This window comes from Saccopteryx bilineata, chromosome 4 (assembly GCF_036850765.1).
Source record: "Saccopteryx bilineata isolate mSacBil1 chromosome 4, mSacBil1_pri_phased_curated, whole genome shotgun sequence".
Lineage (NCBI taxonomy): Eukaryota > Metazoa > Chordata > Mammalia > Chiroptera > Emballonuridae > Saccopteryx > Saccopteryx bilineata.
In genome coordinates, this window is record NC_089493.1 from 255,272,274 (window position 1) to 255,289,088 (window position 16,815).

The 16,815-nt window shown below is 45.3% G+C and overlaps 1 protein-coding gene across 1 annotated transcript; it reads right to left on the reverse strand.

The window, feature by feature from the left end:
* Nucleotides 1-677: 677 nt before the first annotated feature.
* On the reverse strand, nt 678-16,428 carry PPIC (peptidylprolyl isomerase C). The gene is made up of 5 exons (XM_066274197.1): nt 16,219-16,428; nt 9,730-9,843; nt 8,946-9,039; nt 6,113-6,297; nt 678-2,138 (listed from the first exon to the last, which is right to left on the reverse strand). The coding sequence occupies exons 1-5, from the start codon at nt 16,333-16,335 to the stop codon at nt 2,010-2,012; spliced, it is 639 nt and encodes a 212-aa protein (XP_066130294.1). The 5' UTR covers nt 16,336-16,428; the 3' UTR covers nt 678-2,009.
* Nucleotides 16,429-16,815: the final 387 nt, after the last annotated feature.

Consider the following 16,815-nt stretch of genomic DNA (forward strand, 5'->3'; position numbering starts at 1 on the left):
GAGTGCACCACCCCATATCATGCAACAGTCAAGGGTGTGGGGAAAAGTTTAGTTTTGAAACTAAGCCTTAGGCTGTAACTACCCTGCCTGCTTACAGCCTGTCACCCACACCCAATGCAAACTATAAGCGAGCAAACATATATATTTACAAACTTACTTGACCAACACTCACTCATCCGTAGGGTCAGCCTACACTAAGGATGAGAAATGCTTGAGGGAAATTTCCAGAAAGAAAATGGTGTGGTTTCCCCCCAAAATGGTCATCCATCCTCAAAACACAGGGGACTAACTGCAGATTGACCAAAACAATGACACCCGTTATAATTTCAGGTTACTTTCTAAAGCAGATTTCCAGGAGTGGGACTTCAAAGGATAGGAATGTTTTGAGTTTCTCGATACTACTTTAGCTCCCTTTAAAGGTAATCTTTCTCAAACCCTGACCACAGCATGCCCCTCCGCAGCTTAAAACTGACAGCTCGCCCATGCACGGTAAGTAAAGGCACCTGACCCTGGCCCCTGAGGCCAACATGATCCAGGCTGGGCCAGATCTCTGACCTCTCAGGACCAGCACACTGGCTTTCCTTCTGCTCCAGAGCCACGCCCTCTCAGCTCAGGACCCCTTCTCCCCCTTCCCGCTCTGCCTAGCAGGCGAATGGCAGACCTCCCTGACCACCCCTTGCTCTTTCTTCTTCAGACCTCAGCTCGAATGTCCCCTCAGGGCCTTCCTTGGTCATTGGAACAGCACTGCCCTCAAGTTATTTTATTCACACCTTATTTACTCCATGAGGCGCTTTCTCACTGTCTGTTCCTATATCCTCAAAACTCAGTACTGGTACCTAACACATCAAAGGCCTTAATACATTCTTGTTGGACAAAAAAAATTAACTGCTCTCCAAGAGGACTGTGGGCATTAATACCCCCCTTAGCATAAGAATGCTCATTGCATCTCATCTCTCATTGAAGCAATTTTCTTAGCATATGGCTCAAGGGGTGGGATTTTTTGGACTCTTCGTTGCACGGAACCCAGAGGAGAAGCAATGAGGCTATTTTCTAAGATACCATTTTTATTTGGACAGAGATCAAGGGAACTTTCTAAAACTGTTGCAGTTAGAAAAAATTAGTGAATAATCAGGTCAAGTATTTGGGATGCGGCCAGGCATCATTTCTGTGTGTTCTCATCCCAAACTATCCAATTGTGTTAGTACTTTGACTTATAGAACCCTCTCAGATCTGTTCATTGTTAACATGAGAGTGTATATATTTTTGTACATTATATTTTTAATGTTTATTTTATTGATATTTAGAGAGAGGAATGGAGAAAGTGAGAGAGAAACAGGAACATCAATCTGTTCCTGTATGTGCCCTGACCGAGGATCAAACCGGCAACCTCTGTGCTTCAGGATAATGCTCCAACCAACCAAGCTATCCGGCCAGGACTGTACATTAATTTTTTAAAGAACTTTAAATTTTTAAAAATCTTACAAAAAGAATTGATCTATATAGAAATATTTAATATAGGAAACAGCAAAGCACCTTTCATTAGGTAAAGGTCCCTATAACAGATATCAAATTACACTAATCAAATCTCCCTTTACCTAAAAAGAATTTCTTTTTAAATACAAAATAATAAACTTCACGTCCCCATCTTTTCCTGACAAATGAACAGCATCACTGAACTTGGGGATCACGATTAATTCAAGCAAAAGAATGATTGTGTTCTTCAAAAGAAAATAGCTAGTACAAAGTTTTCTAGTTTAAAAATAGCACCGTTGAAGGACAGGAATACGTCTTTTAAGTACAAAGTTCCTAAACAAGTGATTCACCAAAATTCATGCAATGTAAACTCTGAGTGGCAGACTTTTATGACTCCTATGATCTGGAGCGGGAAAAAGGAGAAAAGTAAAGAGACGAAGCAAAACAGTAGCTTTGATGACTCCAGAGACAGACAGACATACACACACATCACACATGCGCCCTGACAGAGTATGCTCCTTGCTTCCGCCAGCGCGTCACCAGTCGGGGACCTCAACCACAAAGGGCGTATTCACGTCTGTCTTGCCACTGTGGATGATGACGCAGTCAGCGAGTGGACGGTCGTGCCCATCAGTGGCCTGGAGTTCTATGGAGTGGACGACTGTCTGGTGAGAGAAAAGCAGACCCACGGTTCACTTCTGACCAGCAAACGTGGCAATCAAAAAGTGGAACCAACGCCGAATCTAAAAACCCAAGGGGGAAGGAAGTTTGTTTTGGTTTTTTGTTTTTTATGATTATGAAACCATGCGAGATAACTATTGAAAACTTAGAACTTTCAGGAAATTTATATATAATAGAATAAAGTTTAACTACTACCTTGCTAATTAGAGAATATGTATTTCCTCACTTCTTATCAGCATTTTCTGAAAAAAATTAGATATTTTTGTAGATACCTACCTCTAATAAAAGATATTTCCATTCACTTGTTACAACCCAATAGAATAGTTAACTTGGGGTTTGAGTCCATTTCAACTCTACCTACAATAGGTCTAGGCATCATGAAATGGGCCAGAAAGCAGATTTGGAAGTGGGGCTAGTTCTGGGTTTGCCCATTTCAAAACTGACCCAAGCTATTAATCTATAGGCCGAGTGTAATACTAATGTCACCCTCTCCCACAGTGGGGTACAGACTCCTCTCTCTGCCTTGGCAGATGTCACAGCTCTACGTTTCGTGTCACACTGAAGGAGGACCAGCCAAGGACTGGGCAGGTTGGCGCTGGTGTTTCTCAGATGGGATTAAGACAAAAGTAACAATAGTGTCTGAGTGCCTTGGACATGGTGTCAAATATTCCAACCTCTGGTTGACTTAGATCAATTTAAGATGAAAGGCCAGCATTCTTCTAATACTGTATATTTTTTAAATGGACTGTGCTTGCGCACACGTGTACCTAAAGCAGTGACTACATCTGAATGACCTGTGGCACTTTTAAAAAATGCTTATTTGATGGTTAAAAATGGAAATTTTCATGTAACATGTATTTTGCCACAATTTTTAAATGCTGACTTGTGGGCCCACCTCTGGAGGTTCTGCTTCTGTATAAAACACACACACACACTTTTTCCCCCCCTGGAAAGTCTACAGTTTTTTGTTGTTGTTTTTTAAGATTTGTATTTATTGATTTTTAGAGAAAGAGAGAAGACAGGGCAGAAGCTGGAAGCATCAACTTGTAGTAGTTGCTTCCTGTATGTGTCTTGATCGGGCAAGCCCAGGGTTTTGAACCGGCGTCCTCAGTGTCGCCGACACAGGTCAGGCAAAAGTCTTCAGTTTTCATTAGTTTCTCAAAGAAGTTTATAATCCATAAAATGTTAAAGACTGTTCCTCTAAAACCAGGTGGCAGGTCTCCCAAGGATGCATACCAATGGATAGAAGAAAATTGTTGCTACAATTAGGGCAATAATATGTAAGATGTAGAGGACTAGAAGAAAAACCATGACCAGAAGAAGAAAACCTGGCCCTGGCCGGTAGGCTCAGGGGTAGAGCATCAACCCAGCATGTGGATGTCCCAGGTTTGATTCTTGGTCAGGGCACACAGGAGAAGCGCCCATCTGTTTCCCTACTCCTCCTTGTCTCACTCCTCCCTCTCTCTCTCTCTCTCTCTTCCCCTCCTGCAGCCATGGCTTTATTGGAGCAAGTTGGCCTCAGGTGCTGAGAATGGCTCCATGGCCTCTGCCTCAGGCACTAAGAAGAGCTCAGTTGCTGAGGAACAAAGCAATGCCCCAGATGGACAGAGCATTGCCCCCTAGTGGGCTTGCCGGATGAATCCCAGTTGGGGAGCATGTGGGAGTCCGTCTTTCTGCCTCACCTCCTCTCACTGAATTAAGAAAAAAGAAAACTCAAGACTTGCACTCTTCAGTTTTCTTACAACTTAGCATGATATTACATTTAAAAAATACTCATTGAATGGATGAATGAATCAGTTTACACTTAAACTATTTACAACCTGGTTGGGCCCCAGTGAAACCCAGACTGATTTAACACATGCTTGCCCATGTTTAGCTCATTTCAAGAGCAAAGTTCAGTAAGAGGCTTGAGGAGGGCTGGCATGTGTTATCATTGAAGAACAGATTGTTTTGAGGACAGTTGTAGTTCATGAGACTATAAGCATGGCCTTCATCGTGATGGGATGTGAAGTGATATAGTAAGTGATATGTAATTACCCTATTTCCCTCTCATCCCACTTGCTATTGAGAATTCTATCTCTGATGGCTCAGGTTGGGCACTTTGTTACCTTGTAAGGGACATTGTGAATCAGCCAGCTCATTTTCTGGTTGAGTAGAATCAGAATGGCAGATGGAAGTTGTGGGAAAATTGCAGTGAGTGAGACTGGTTTATTTACATTTGGATGAGGGGGACAGAACTCACATGAAAACAAAACAAAATGAGAAGAAGACAGGGATGATCCAGAGTTGGGTTGGGCAGACCTTACAATTGCCATTTCAAATGTTGAGAGAGCCACTCTGAGCAGTTGCTAAGGAGGAAAAACATGGATAGTGGAAAAGAATGAGGGTTTTATGAAGTGTTCCTATGGATTATGATTGGAAACCTTTGATACATATATATATTTTTTGTATTTTTCTGAAGTTGGAAATGGGGAGGCAGTCAGACAGATTCCCGCATGCGCCCGACCGGGATCCACCCAGAATGCCCACCAGGGGACGATGCTCTGCCCATCCGGGGCGTCACTCTATTGCAACCAGAGCCATGCTAGCACCTGAGGCAGAGGCCATAGAGCCATCCTCAGTGCCCGGGCCAACTTTGCTCCAATGGAGCCTTGGCTGCAGGAGGGGAAGAGAGAGACAGAGAGGAAGGAGAGGGGGAGGGGTGGAGAAGCAGATGGGCGCTTCTCCTGTGTGCCCTGGCCGGGAATCGAACCTGGGACTCCTGCACACCAGGCCGATGCTCTACCACCGAGCCAACCGGCCAGGGCCTGATATTTTTTGAGACATAAATTTCTTTTTATTAATTTTGGTTGCTGGACTGTGTGTCTTTAAAGGTGACATGTGTTTGGACTGGACTGCATGCAGCACTGGGGAATATATATATATGTGTGTGTGTGTGTGTATGTGTGTGTGTGTGTGTGTGAGAGAGAGAGACAGAGAGACAGAGAGAGGGACAGATAGGGACAGAAAGACAGGAAGAGAGAGAGATGAAAAGCATCAATTCTTCATTGCGGTACCTTAGTTGTTCATTGATTGCTTTCTCATATGTGCCTTGACTGGGAGGCTACAGCAGAGCAAGTGACGCTTTGCTCAAGCCAGTGTGACCTTGGGCTCAAGCTAATGAGCTGTGCTCAAACCAGATGAGCCCGTGCTAAAGCTGGCAACCTTGGAGTCTCAAACCGGGGTCCTCTGCATCCCAGTCCAACGCTCTATGCACTGAGCCACTGCCTGGTCAGGCTATATTTTATTTTTAATTGTGGTAAAAAAAAATACATAATAAAGTATTCATCATCTTATCCATTTCTAAGTAGAGTTCAGTAGTACTAAAGATATTCACATAGTAGTGCAACTAGTCTTCAGAACTTTTTCATCTTGCAAAACTGAAACTCTATAGCCATTGAACACGAACTCCCCATTTCCTCCTCCAATAACCACTGGCAGCCACTATTCTACTTCATGTTTCTATGTGTTTGACTTCTTTTGATACCTCATATAAGTGGAATCATACGGTCTTTTTATGACTAACTTATTTCACTTAACATAACATTCTCAAGTTTCATCTATGTTGTAGTATGTGACAGATTTCCTTCCTTTTTCTGGTTGAACAATATTCCATTGTATGTACACACAGGGCTCTGGTTTCATTTAGTTTCATTAAAAAAGAGTTTCCATTTATAGCAAGTAGTGAAATAAATTAACTTAAGTACTCAACTTCTCCATATCAAATCCTCAGCTTCTGCCCCAGTGCTCCTAACAATTAAAATGCCATCTCATTTATAACTTATTCACCTTTGAAGAGTCCAATCAGCGCATAATGATGGATCTTTAACAAGCGCATCTTAAGATTAAAGTAAATCATTGAAAGTATTCTCATTATAAATATAAAGCTTGGAATGAGAAAAATAATATATCAAGTTACCATTCCATCGATGACTTTTCCAAATACTACATGTTTGCCATCCAACCAGGTGGGCTTGGTCAGGGTGATAAAGAACTGAGAGCCATTGGTGTCCGGTCCGGCATTGGCCATGCTGACCCAGCCAATGCCATAATGCTTCAGTCTGAAGTTCTCATCTGGAAATGTCTCACCATAAATGCTTACGCCTGGTGAAACAAAACAAGAAAGAGGAGAATCAGTAGATGTTATATGAAAGGAAATTCTGCAAAGGGAAACATAAGGTTTTAGTAGAATTGGCAAGTAGGACCCAGGAAGAGTGGGGAAAGGGGAAAAAATGGTAAAACATAAGGAGAAGTGAAGGACAGCGCAAAATTAACTTCTTATTTTTTTTTTCTCATTTATGTTGATTAATATTCTTTTTAAATTTTTATTTATTGATTTTTAGATAGAGGGGAGAGAAAGAAAGAGTGGGGAGAAGCAGGAAGCATCACCTCCCACATGTGCCTAGACCAGGCAAGCCCAGGGTTTTGAACTAAAATTAAGTTCTTAAAGAAGCATGGCCCCACGGACTGACACGGATACATCACCAACAAAAACCTTATACTTGACCCAGAATGGCAGGATAGCCTCTGGACTCTAACCAAGGACCAAACCCTGACCAAGTAGGTCAGTGATTTCACTGTGAAATAGAAGCAACTAAAGGGCAGGATGTCATCATAAAGCCAGATCGAAAGGTGGATGTGCCATCCTTGTGGCTCAGTCTCTGTCCTGAGCTTCAGGACACTTGTCCTGGGTCACTCCTACCTCAGCATCCAACCAGGGTGCACTAAGCACTTAATATATGCCCTTCGCTAATTCTCAGAACAACCTTATAAAATAGGTATTCCAATCCTGTTTTGCAATAAGAAGCAGAGGCTACAAAACTTGAAAACAGCAGAACAGAACTCGACCATCTGGCTTTCTGACTAAAGCAGGTGCTCTTTCCTGCCTCAGCACTAAGAGCAAGAGCAGCCTGGAGTCATTAGGCACGATGACGTCAGGCCTCGTCAAAATGCAGAGGGTGATGGCAATTGGAAACACCCAGTGATCCGGCCTGAACAAGAGAATGCAAGGGAGGCATATGGGCTGGAGTTCTAGCAAAGCAGCAGGTAGAGCAGAACACATTTTCTACATAAACTACTGTATAGACCATGAGAAGTATATGCCCCATCCTCCAGCACCTGAGTGCCTGTCATACTCACACCCTCCCCTTCAGCAGAGCTTCTTATCCGTCCATTGCCAACCTGGAAATCCTGGCTCAGTTAGAAGGACCGTATATCAACGGAGGCAAGCAATGCAGAGACATATGAGGTGACCTGGCAGGAAAGCTCTGCCCACAGAGGGGTCGAGGCTGAGTTAAGCGGTCCATAAGGTCCTATCTCCAAAACTCAGAGAACTTGAACTCAGGACATGCGTGCACACACATGCACACACATGCATACACACACACTCTGGACAGGGGAGGCAGAGAGAGAGAAATATAGAAAGGGAGTCGCAGTAGAGCTCAGTCCCCATTCCTGCTGGGCCCAAGGGCAGGACAGTGGGATGTCAGTCTGAGGGGACCAGTCCCCCAGTGGCTGGCTTTTCCAGGGAGACCCAGCTCTGCAGCAGCTGGGATTGCTCTCCTGCATCTCCTCACCAACCCCATTTACCAAGTGACCTGCTCCATGCTACACCCTTGCAGCATTTTTGCAAGGACTAAAAGTAATCTTCCTGAAGTGCCCAGCAAATCCAAGCACTTACTGGTAGTCATTTTGTTATAAATAAACCATTGCAATGAACATAAAATTAGCAATAGTGCTGGAAAAAGGCCTCGGTTTCTTTAAAAAGTTAGCAGTTTAATACTCACCCAAACTGCTATCTGCTAAATTAAAAATCTTAAACCTGAAATAACTTTAAATGCTGTGTAGTTATATATACCATGTGTGTTCGGGGAAAGAACTCACTACATTTCTGGGGGAAAACAGTCCAAGGAGCTAGGTCGCTGGAGTTCTCGATAAGAAACAACAAGCTTAAGGGAGTCTGAAATGCTATGAAGTTCATTATATGTACTTTATAGAACTCTAACATTGTTGATAAAAATTAATTTATAATTTTGACAACTCATCTATTAACTTTATATTATTATAAAGAGTTGACAAAATGAAATCATTTTGAAAGAAGGGGATAAATTCACATATAATCGTGCCATCTAAATACATATTTCACCATTCTAGAATAATGCCCCCGACCCCCCCCCCCACCAACATTTAATGAACACACAGTGTTATTCTGCCTTTTCTTCCTGCGGCAGACATCTTTCTGTCCAGCTGCGTAGTAGTCATTTAGCATGTTAATAACTGCAAAAGAATCCACTACAAGAATGTATTTCCACTCTGGAACCATAATGAACACCTAAGTAATACTCTTTAAAGTTAGGAAGACTCATTTATTTTTTTTTAAGGTTTTTTTAAATTTTTTTTTAAATTTATTTTTAGAGAGGAGAGAGAGAGAGACAGAGAGAGAGAAGGGGGAAGGAGCTGGAAGCATGGAAGCATCAACTCCCATATATGCCTTGACCAGGCAAGCCCAGGGTTTCGAACCGGTGACCTCAGTATTTCCAGGTCGACGCTTTATCCACTGCGCCACCATAGGTCAGGCGAGACTCATTCATTTATATCTATCAAGATTTGGCCCCAAAACTCTATCCTTCCTAAATAATTAGTTTGATGGTCTTTATGACTTTGTTTTTTAAATCTGGGAACTCAATCACCTGGGGAAATTTTAGGTTTCCATTTGTTAAGCGGGAAAGGGAAAATGCAAAAGACAACATTACCGCCAGTGCCATCTCCGTTGGTGAAGTCTCCTCCTTGAATCATGAAATCTTTGATGACACGATGAAATCTGCTTCCTTTATATCCATATCCTTTCTAAAGAGATTATGTCAATTGAATATACAAGCAGATATAACCCATACTGAAAGATAAACCCCAGTGTTTATCTGGAAATGACAAAATGAGAAAATTATGCAAAATACCTACAGAACTTGATTAGGTTCCTGCAATGATTTACTGTTAGAAATGTATTATTAATGGATCAAATCAATAAATAAGTAAAAAAACCCCACAAACTATGAAAGTAAAGTACTCATGTAAATAAGTACAAAGAGAGCAATTTGCATTTTTTTTAAAATTTTTTAAATTTATTATTTTTTTAGAGAGGAGAGGGAGAGACAGAGAGAGAGAGAGAGAGAGAGGAGAGACAGAGAGAGAGAAGGGGGAGGAGCTGGAAGCGTCAACTCCCATATGTGCCTTGACCAGGCAAGCCCAGGGTTTCGAACCGGCGACCTCAGCATTTCCAGGTCGACGCTTTATCCACTGCGCCACCACAGGTCAGGCTGCATTTTCACTTGCTGATTGTTTTCTCTCAATCTCTAAAAGCCTAAGGACACTGACTGCCTGAAGAATACATATTTTTTAAAAAGTGAAATAAAATATTATAAGATACCTCAAGTTCATCTGACCTACTAATTTAGTACTTTCCTCCCAGGAGACATCTTTTTCTTGGCTTAAAGGAGGGAAATCCAATTTGTGTACAAAGGAAATAAAGCTGAGACCTACCTCTCCTGTTGCCAAAGCGACAAAGTTTTCTACAGTCTTGGGCACAACTTTTCCAAAGAGGCCAATCACAATTCTGCCAACATCTTTGTCACCAATCCTCACATCAAAGAAAACCTGCATGTTGTTGAAAGAGTGGAAGGTCACATAGAAAAGCCACATATTCAAGGTAAGTGAAAATTAAAATCTGCGCATCAGTCCACATATGAAAGTCCTGCCCACCAGTATTTTTTATCTTATTTTTATTAATTTTAATGCAGTGACATTGATAAATCAGGGTACATATGTTCAGGGAAAACATCTCCAGGTTATTTTGACATTTGATTATGTTGCATACCCCTCACCCAAAGTCAAATTGTCTTCCGTCACCTTCTGTCTGGTTTTCTTTGTGCCCCACCCCTCCCCCCACCAGTATTTTTAATAGGGGACATGAAGGAGGATGATAAAAGTTAAAGAAACTCTAATCCCAGTTTGTGGGTGCCTTTCCCTTGCAAATATTCATTCAACAATCATTTATTGAGCACCACCTATGGGCCTGACACTGTGGTAGGTACTGGGTTTAAAACTGAGTCCATACTGTCAGAGTTGGCCAGTGAAGTCTTCAAGAATCCTATGTCCCCACAGCCCCCAGACAAGCACCGCCGCTTCCGTTTCCCAGTCTGTGGATGAAGGTTAGTGGACACTGTTTCTCTTCTGAAAGATGGAAACATCATGTGCTCTCATCTTGGCAAAAGAAAAAAAATGGTGAGAAGATAAAGAAGCTGACCATCCAGATTTAATTTAATTTTTCATTGTGTAACTTCAAACAGTGCCACATTCCCAGTGAGTTCTCAGTAAACGTCTGCTGTCAAGGGGACTGACTACAAAAGACATGAAAGTATGCAGCGGTCCTCCAGAGGCCTGCCACTCACTGCCAAGAGCGGTAAGGCGCCAGGTCCCCAGCTCCGCCCCAAGTACAGCGAGCGTTCCCCGCGGGTCCTAACAAAACCGTTTACCCTGAAAACTTAGACACTGAGTCCAGTCATCATGTGACACAAGGAGAATGTGTTCTTTTTCTGTCCCAACGATGTAGGACAGAAGGAAAAGAGACATCTCCAGAAGTGAGTGTGTTGCTTTTTTGCAGGTGAACTTTAAAAGTTCTCTTGGACTTTTTTGCTTTTAACTTTTCATCTACAATGAAATTATATACATTTTGCTTCACAACTCACTCTGTGATGATGATTCTGAGACAGAGCGTTTGAAAAGGCCATGGAGTCGAAGGGCGTTCTATCAGCGAGTTTAAATGATATGAACCAATTTAATGTTTGAACGAGGAAAGAAAAATGCCATTCATGGAGATGGCTTTAAAAAATATAGGGGTTGTCAGAGAAAAAAGATGTCTTACAGTTTAGAAAAATCATGAAGTAAAGACTGTCAACCTTCAGTTCGAGACAAGAGCTTCTGCCAATACATCAGTACGCCTGTCACGGGATGATGTGACATTTAGTGTTCCGTGTGATGTTTTACAATTTTTACATGGCCAGAGCAGCAAAAACCATATTATTATGTACACAGTAGAACTCTATAGAATGCAGAAAAGACTGGGAGATGAGACAGTGCCATAAACGGTGCTGTAAATGGTGTCGTAGACGGGGCCATAGAGGGGGCCGTGGGCAGGACCGCAGAGGAGAGCAATGCAACATGGCCGCACTGATGCAGATGAGCCTGGCTCCGCAAAGCCCGTGGTGAGGAGAAGCCATTCTCCAAAGGGATTACCACACAAGGAGTAAATTCTGTCGCAGGCAAAAATCAAGCAACACCAGGAAAAGAATCAGGGATGTAATTTTAAAGAAACACTGCATAAGATACTAGAGAAGCTTGCCAGACTTTTGAAACAAAGAAGAGCAAATAAATCCAGTGTATGTTCAGAAAGCAAAGAGAATACAATCCAGGAAGTATGAGAAACTGAAGAGAAGTGCCTCTCACCCAGCATAACTCAATAAAAATCTTATTTTCTGACATGTGACCTAGCACACATATGAATGCGACCCCCCCCCAAGTGGCCATATCCTTTGACTTCATGAGTGACAGCAAGAAAATATAGCAGAGTTTTTCCTAACTCTAATGGAAATGGTAAAAATCTGATTTCTTCATTTTTTTCCTTTTGTTTAGTTTTAAAATTTTATTCACAGGGTGATATTGATCAATAAGAGCACATAGGTTTCAAGTAAACATTTCTATAGCATTTGAACTGTTGATTGTGTTGTATGTTAAAAATCTTATTTAGTCAACAAGTATTGATCAAAGACCTGTGTAAAAGGCAACGTGAAGTGACAAACTACACAGGAGAATTCCCGTCCTAAGGTCGCTTAAATCAAGCGATGGGATGAGTAAAGGAACAACCACAGTACAAGGCAGCATGTGACAGCACCAAGGTCTCGATCCCCAGGCCGGGGGTTGCAGAGGGGCGGCGGGAAGGCAGCCTGGAGAAGGTGCACGTGATGGGAGCGGCCTCCCGGGACCAGAACGGGCCCAAGCCCCACCTGGCAGAGTTCTTCCTGCAACCAAAGCACCAAGGCTGGAAGTGAGGTCTGTGTGCAGAGAACTAGCCCAGCCCTTCTTCCGCCCATAGTGCTGGCGAGGCAGACCCTCACCAGTTCCAGAAGGCAGAAGAAGGTTCTGGGGGGCAACAGAGAGAAGGTCGAGAACAGGCCCCAAAGGAGACTTTGGGAATATTACGCAAGTGGGGGTGGGGTGGGGCAGGGGGAGGGGAATCTGGAATCTGGGGCGCTTGACCAGTTGGAGAATGAGGCACTATGGTCTGCACTGGGGCGGTGGGGGGGGGGGGATGTAAAGATGGGGGGGGGGCTGGAGGAGGGGGGGAGGAAGAAGAAAACCATGACCTGGTCAGTCAGTGGTGTCTCAGTGTGCTTTTCCTGCATATCTTATATAATTAGTTCTCACCATACCCTTGCTGGGAGAGGCAGGTACTTCATTCTCTCCAGTTTGCAAAGGAGAAAGTGAGGATTAGGGATGTTAAGTAATTTCCCAAGATTCTCCAACCAGGAATGTGAAAACCCAAACTTCAGTCCGAGGCTGCGTCCAGTTAGACTGCAATGTATCGTTAACAAGGCTCTCTCAATCTAGGCAGGAAACCCCTGAGGGGTAGGAACAGGCGTTTGTAGATACCCAGCGCCTAGTACACTGTCACCTCAAATATAGGCTCAAAAAATGCTAAATAGCCCCATGCCAGGTGATACTAATGAGAACCAGGGCTCACACACACTTAGCCAGGTGGGTCCCATGTGGCCATCAGGTAAACTCTTCCTTTATACCTTCATGCCCTGAGGTCATCTCTGATTCTGCTGTGTGTCCTTGGAAACAAGCCCTGTGCCTGACAAGGGGTAGGGGGCTATAAAGTCCCTTCTCATGTGGAGCATACAGTCCCACATATACCAGTACTGTCATATAATGGAAAATCGGGTCTTATGACACGAGTACGGATACAATAGGGTTAGAGCTGATGCTTATCTATGGGGATCAGGGCAGGCGTCCTGGAAAAGTTGGTACTTAGGTCCCATGTTGCACTTCAGGAATGGGCACCTCCCGTCACCTCTTTTACCCCCCCTCGGAGCTGCCCTTGAAGTGATTTGAAATTACGGGGCACTGGAGGCAGGGAGGTGGAGCAGAGTGAAGAGGCTCCCAGTAGCCTGAGCCACACCACCGTAGAGTTAATCCTGCTTCCATTGCCAAAGGAAAGTGAGCTGTAACGTCAAGGAAAGCCAGCTCCACCACCACCTGACCGTGGGCTCTCGGGCAAGTCAGTTAAGCTCTGAGCTCCTGTTCTCCCATCCCTGTAAAACAGGAGATTCCCTTCCGGTCTGCACTGCTGCTGAGGGATTAAAAACACAAATAACACTAACAACTGACCCCTTAAGTCAGGAACTTAAATCCGAGCTAAGCACTTTACCTGCTGTATCACATCTGGTATTATTTCCATCTCTATTTTACAAAGAAGAAATCAGAGCCTCGGACATCAGAAAACTTGCCCAAGATCACCTAGCCTTAGTCTCATGGCCACTCCATGCTGTAGAAAGTGCCAGTGAGCGGTGTCAAGAACACAGCCGGAAAGATGGCAGCATTTCTTTCTACTCTGTAGGTGCCTGACTACACAGAACCCACGGCTCTGCAGAAAATGCAAGGCTGCAAATGCCAATCCAGTGGCTGTTGACACCAATGAGCCAGAGCGGAGCTGAGCTCCTCTGCCTAAGCAGGAGGCTGAGCCCGCAGCCTGGCAGCAGGATTCATGGACAAGGAGAGTGCCATTCAAGGGCCCAGCAGGGACAGCACCTCACACCTCATTTACAGATTCCTATTTTTAGAAATCAGATGAAAAGGAAAGGAAGGCTAGGGTAAAACAAAACAGAACAAACAAACAGAGCAGTGGCCAATTAATCTACCTTTCCACACTCAGAGAAATCAGTTTCCATGTCTCCATTTTCCAATAGATTTTGTTGTTTAAAAAAGTTACTGAAAAGGTAATTAATTCTGGAGAAGACTTGCCTATGTAATCCTAGAGCACAGCACATGGAAACTCGCTCAGTGACAGCACCTTCACCTCCTCCTCTCCGGGAGCCACCAGCTTCCTTCTCTCCTAGAGGTTCCCAAATCAGGTGGCACACCCCCAGACGTGGTGATTGACTTGCCCTGGTTAAGCTTGTTTCCAAACATTGCAGGGAACATCCTCGCACTAAGAAATTTGTCATTGTTTACCTGAAATTCACATCTAACTAGGCCTCCTGTATTTTATCTAGCAATCCTAATTGTTTTCTAAACAGTCAGTAAATCTTGTTATTCCTCCAAAATCTATTCCAAGTCCCGTCCTTGCTCCCCATTTCCGCAATTACCACCCTAATCCAAGCCCCCACCATCTGAACGCTGGCATGGGCCCAAAATGACCTCCTAGTTCTCTCTCCACTGACTCAGCAGAGAAACTGTTTAAAAGCATATATGAGATCCTATCAAACCTGTGCTTAAAACCCTTCGACAGCTCTACCTGCACTTAGAATAGGATCTCAAATGATAAGAGTAATTGCCTCGAAACCCACATTCCGAAACCAAAACCCACATTCCAGCGACATCTGGGCCCTTGCATGATCTGGAGTCTGGAGGCCTTTGCATATGCACTAAGTTTGCCTCCCTAAATTTTTGCCAGACTGGTTTTTTCTTATCTTCCAGGTATTTTTAAATGTTACCCAATCTATATTAGGCTTTATTTCCTTCATCATTTCGTGAATTATATGTTTATGGCTGTTCTACCCTAAGAGACTGAAAGAAGTCCTCTCCCCCTCCTTCAGCTCCGTGTCCTGCACAAGCCATTTCCCAAAGCTAGAGAAGCCCAATAGATCTAGAGGCTGGGAGCGGAATCAGTGCTCAAAACAGTCAGGCATTACCTCACACAGGCAGCTTCTCGTGGCCTCTGGGTTCATTCAGGCTACATCAGGTGTTGGGCTGAACCTCTGGGTCCCAACCATTCTGACCCACACCCCCCCTCAGGTGGAGTCTGTGGTAGATTTAAGCACTCTACTGTTTCCACAGTACCATCTCCACAGTCCAACCTTGGACTGGTTATTAAGACCACTTGCAGCTGCCCCTCCTTCCAGATTCCGAGACAATACCACCGGTAAGTTTTTCTAGCTGTGGTAATTAACAAATAACCAAATCATTCCCTCCCTCTCCTCTCCACTGTCTCTCCCTGCACCCTGTCATTATCTTCTAACCTTGACTAAATATGCAGGAAAAAGAACTGAAGTAAGGAAGGTCCATGGCAGATTTTCCCCTCTAATTGAAATAAAAAGGCTGGCCTTACTACAGGTGCCTGCCGCCAGACCTTCCCAAGCCCGGGGTCTGTCCACCAGCCTCTGACGTCTATAAAAACGCACCTCTCCCTCTCTCCCGAGCCGGGGAGGACCAGGTTCCGAAACAGAGGACAGCCTCTCCGTGAGCAGGGCTTGTGACGCCTGCTGGACACCACCGGGGCAGGGGCTGGACCTGGGCTCTTCCATGCTGGGTGACATCCGCAGCGAGCGGCCCAGCTCCGACCCCTGGGCTCGGAGCGTGTTTCCTCCACGTATCCCTGTCCCTCCCACATTCTTCCTGCTTCTGTTCCACAGTCCCCGCCACGATGAAGGAAGTACTTGGGCTGTCTCCTTCCTGGAGAAGGGGCCCACCGGTTCTGGAAGCTGACCCTAACCCTGGGGCGGGACCACTCACCTGGGAGATTAAGTTCAAAGAGCAGGCAGGCTGGGATTTAGACTAGTGCCCCCACCCCCATCATTCTGCAGAGCGCCACCCCCAGCCCGCCGTGGTGCGGACGATCCCCTCTCACCGGCCCTGCGGCTGCCTCCCATTCTCTGCCTCCGTCCTTGCTAAAACCCAAAGGTCCCCCGGGCCCCAAAACTACCCATCCCTCAGGCCGGCAGGACGGGAAGTCGTAGCCCCTCGTTCTGTCACCTTGGCCGTCACTGAGGGGCCCCGCTTGCGGACGCCGGAGGCCCCCGCAGAAAGCAGGAGCGTGCCAAGCACCAGGCAAAGCCCCAGAGGCAGCCGCAGCTGGGAACCTGAGCCCATGGTGAACGGCGGCGGCGGCGGCGGCGGCGGCAGGCTGGGGTGTTTCTGCAGGAGCGGCAGGACCTTCAGCGGCTGCGGCTGCGCCTGCGCACTCCCGACCATGGGGGTTGCGGAGGGATGGGGATGGGGCGGTCCGGCAGGGCCGGAACCTGGGGCGTGCTCCTCCCAAGTTTGGATCAGTGACCGAACTGGGGACTTACAGAGGCTCGCTGCGGGGGCTGCAGCTCGGTTTGCAGCGGGAGCGAGCCCGGGCTGCTTGTCTGCGGGGCCCCGATGGGCAGGCTTGGCCCGAGGCCAGGGGCTCAGGGACGCGCTCAGGGCCTGAGCCTCAGGCATCTCCAGGAGCTTACCTTGTCGGCGCATGTCACTCCCATCAGAAAATGGAGGGTTCTCCTGGCTCTGGGTCTGTTCAGAGTGGCAGTTTGCATGAGGGTGAGAAGGGGACTCTGCAGACGTGTCCCCATCGGTGGCCTCAGCTGC

Excerpts from the sequence above, each read along its gene's own strand:
- PPIC (XM_066274197.1), bottom strand. The coding sequence starts at position 16,335 with ATGGGCTCAGGTTCCCAGCTGCGGCTGCCTCTGGGGCTTTGCCTGGTG. Across the intron at positions 9,844-16,218 it reads GCCCCTCAGTGACGGCCAAG|GTTTTCTTTGATGTGAGGAT; the intron begins GTGACAGAACGA and ends AACAACATGCAG. Across the intron at positions 9,040-9,729 it reads TCGCTTTGGCAACAGGAGAG|AAAGGATATGGATATAAAGG; the intron begins GTAGGTCTCAGC and ends TAATCTCTTTAG.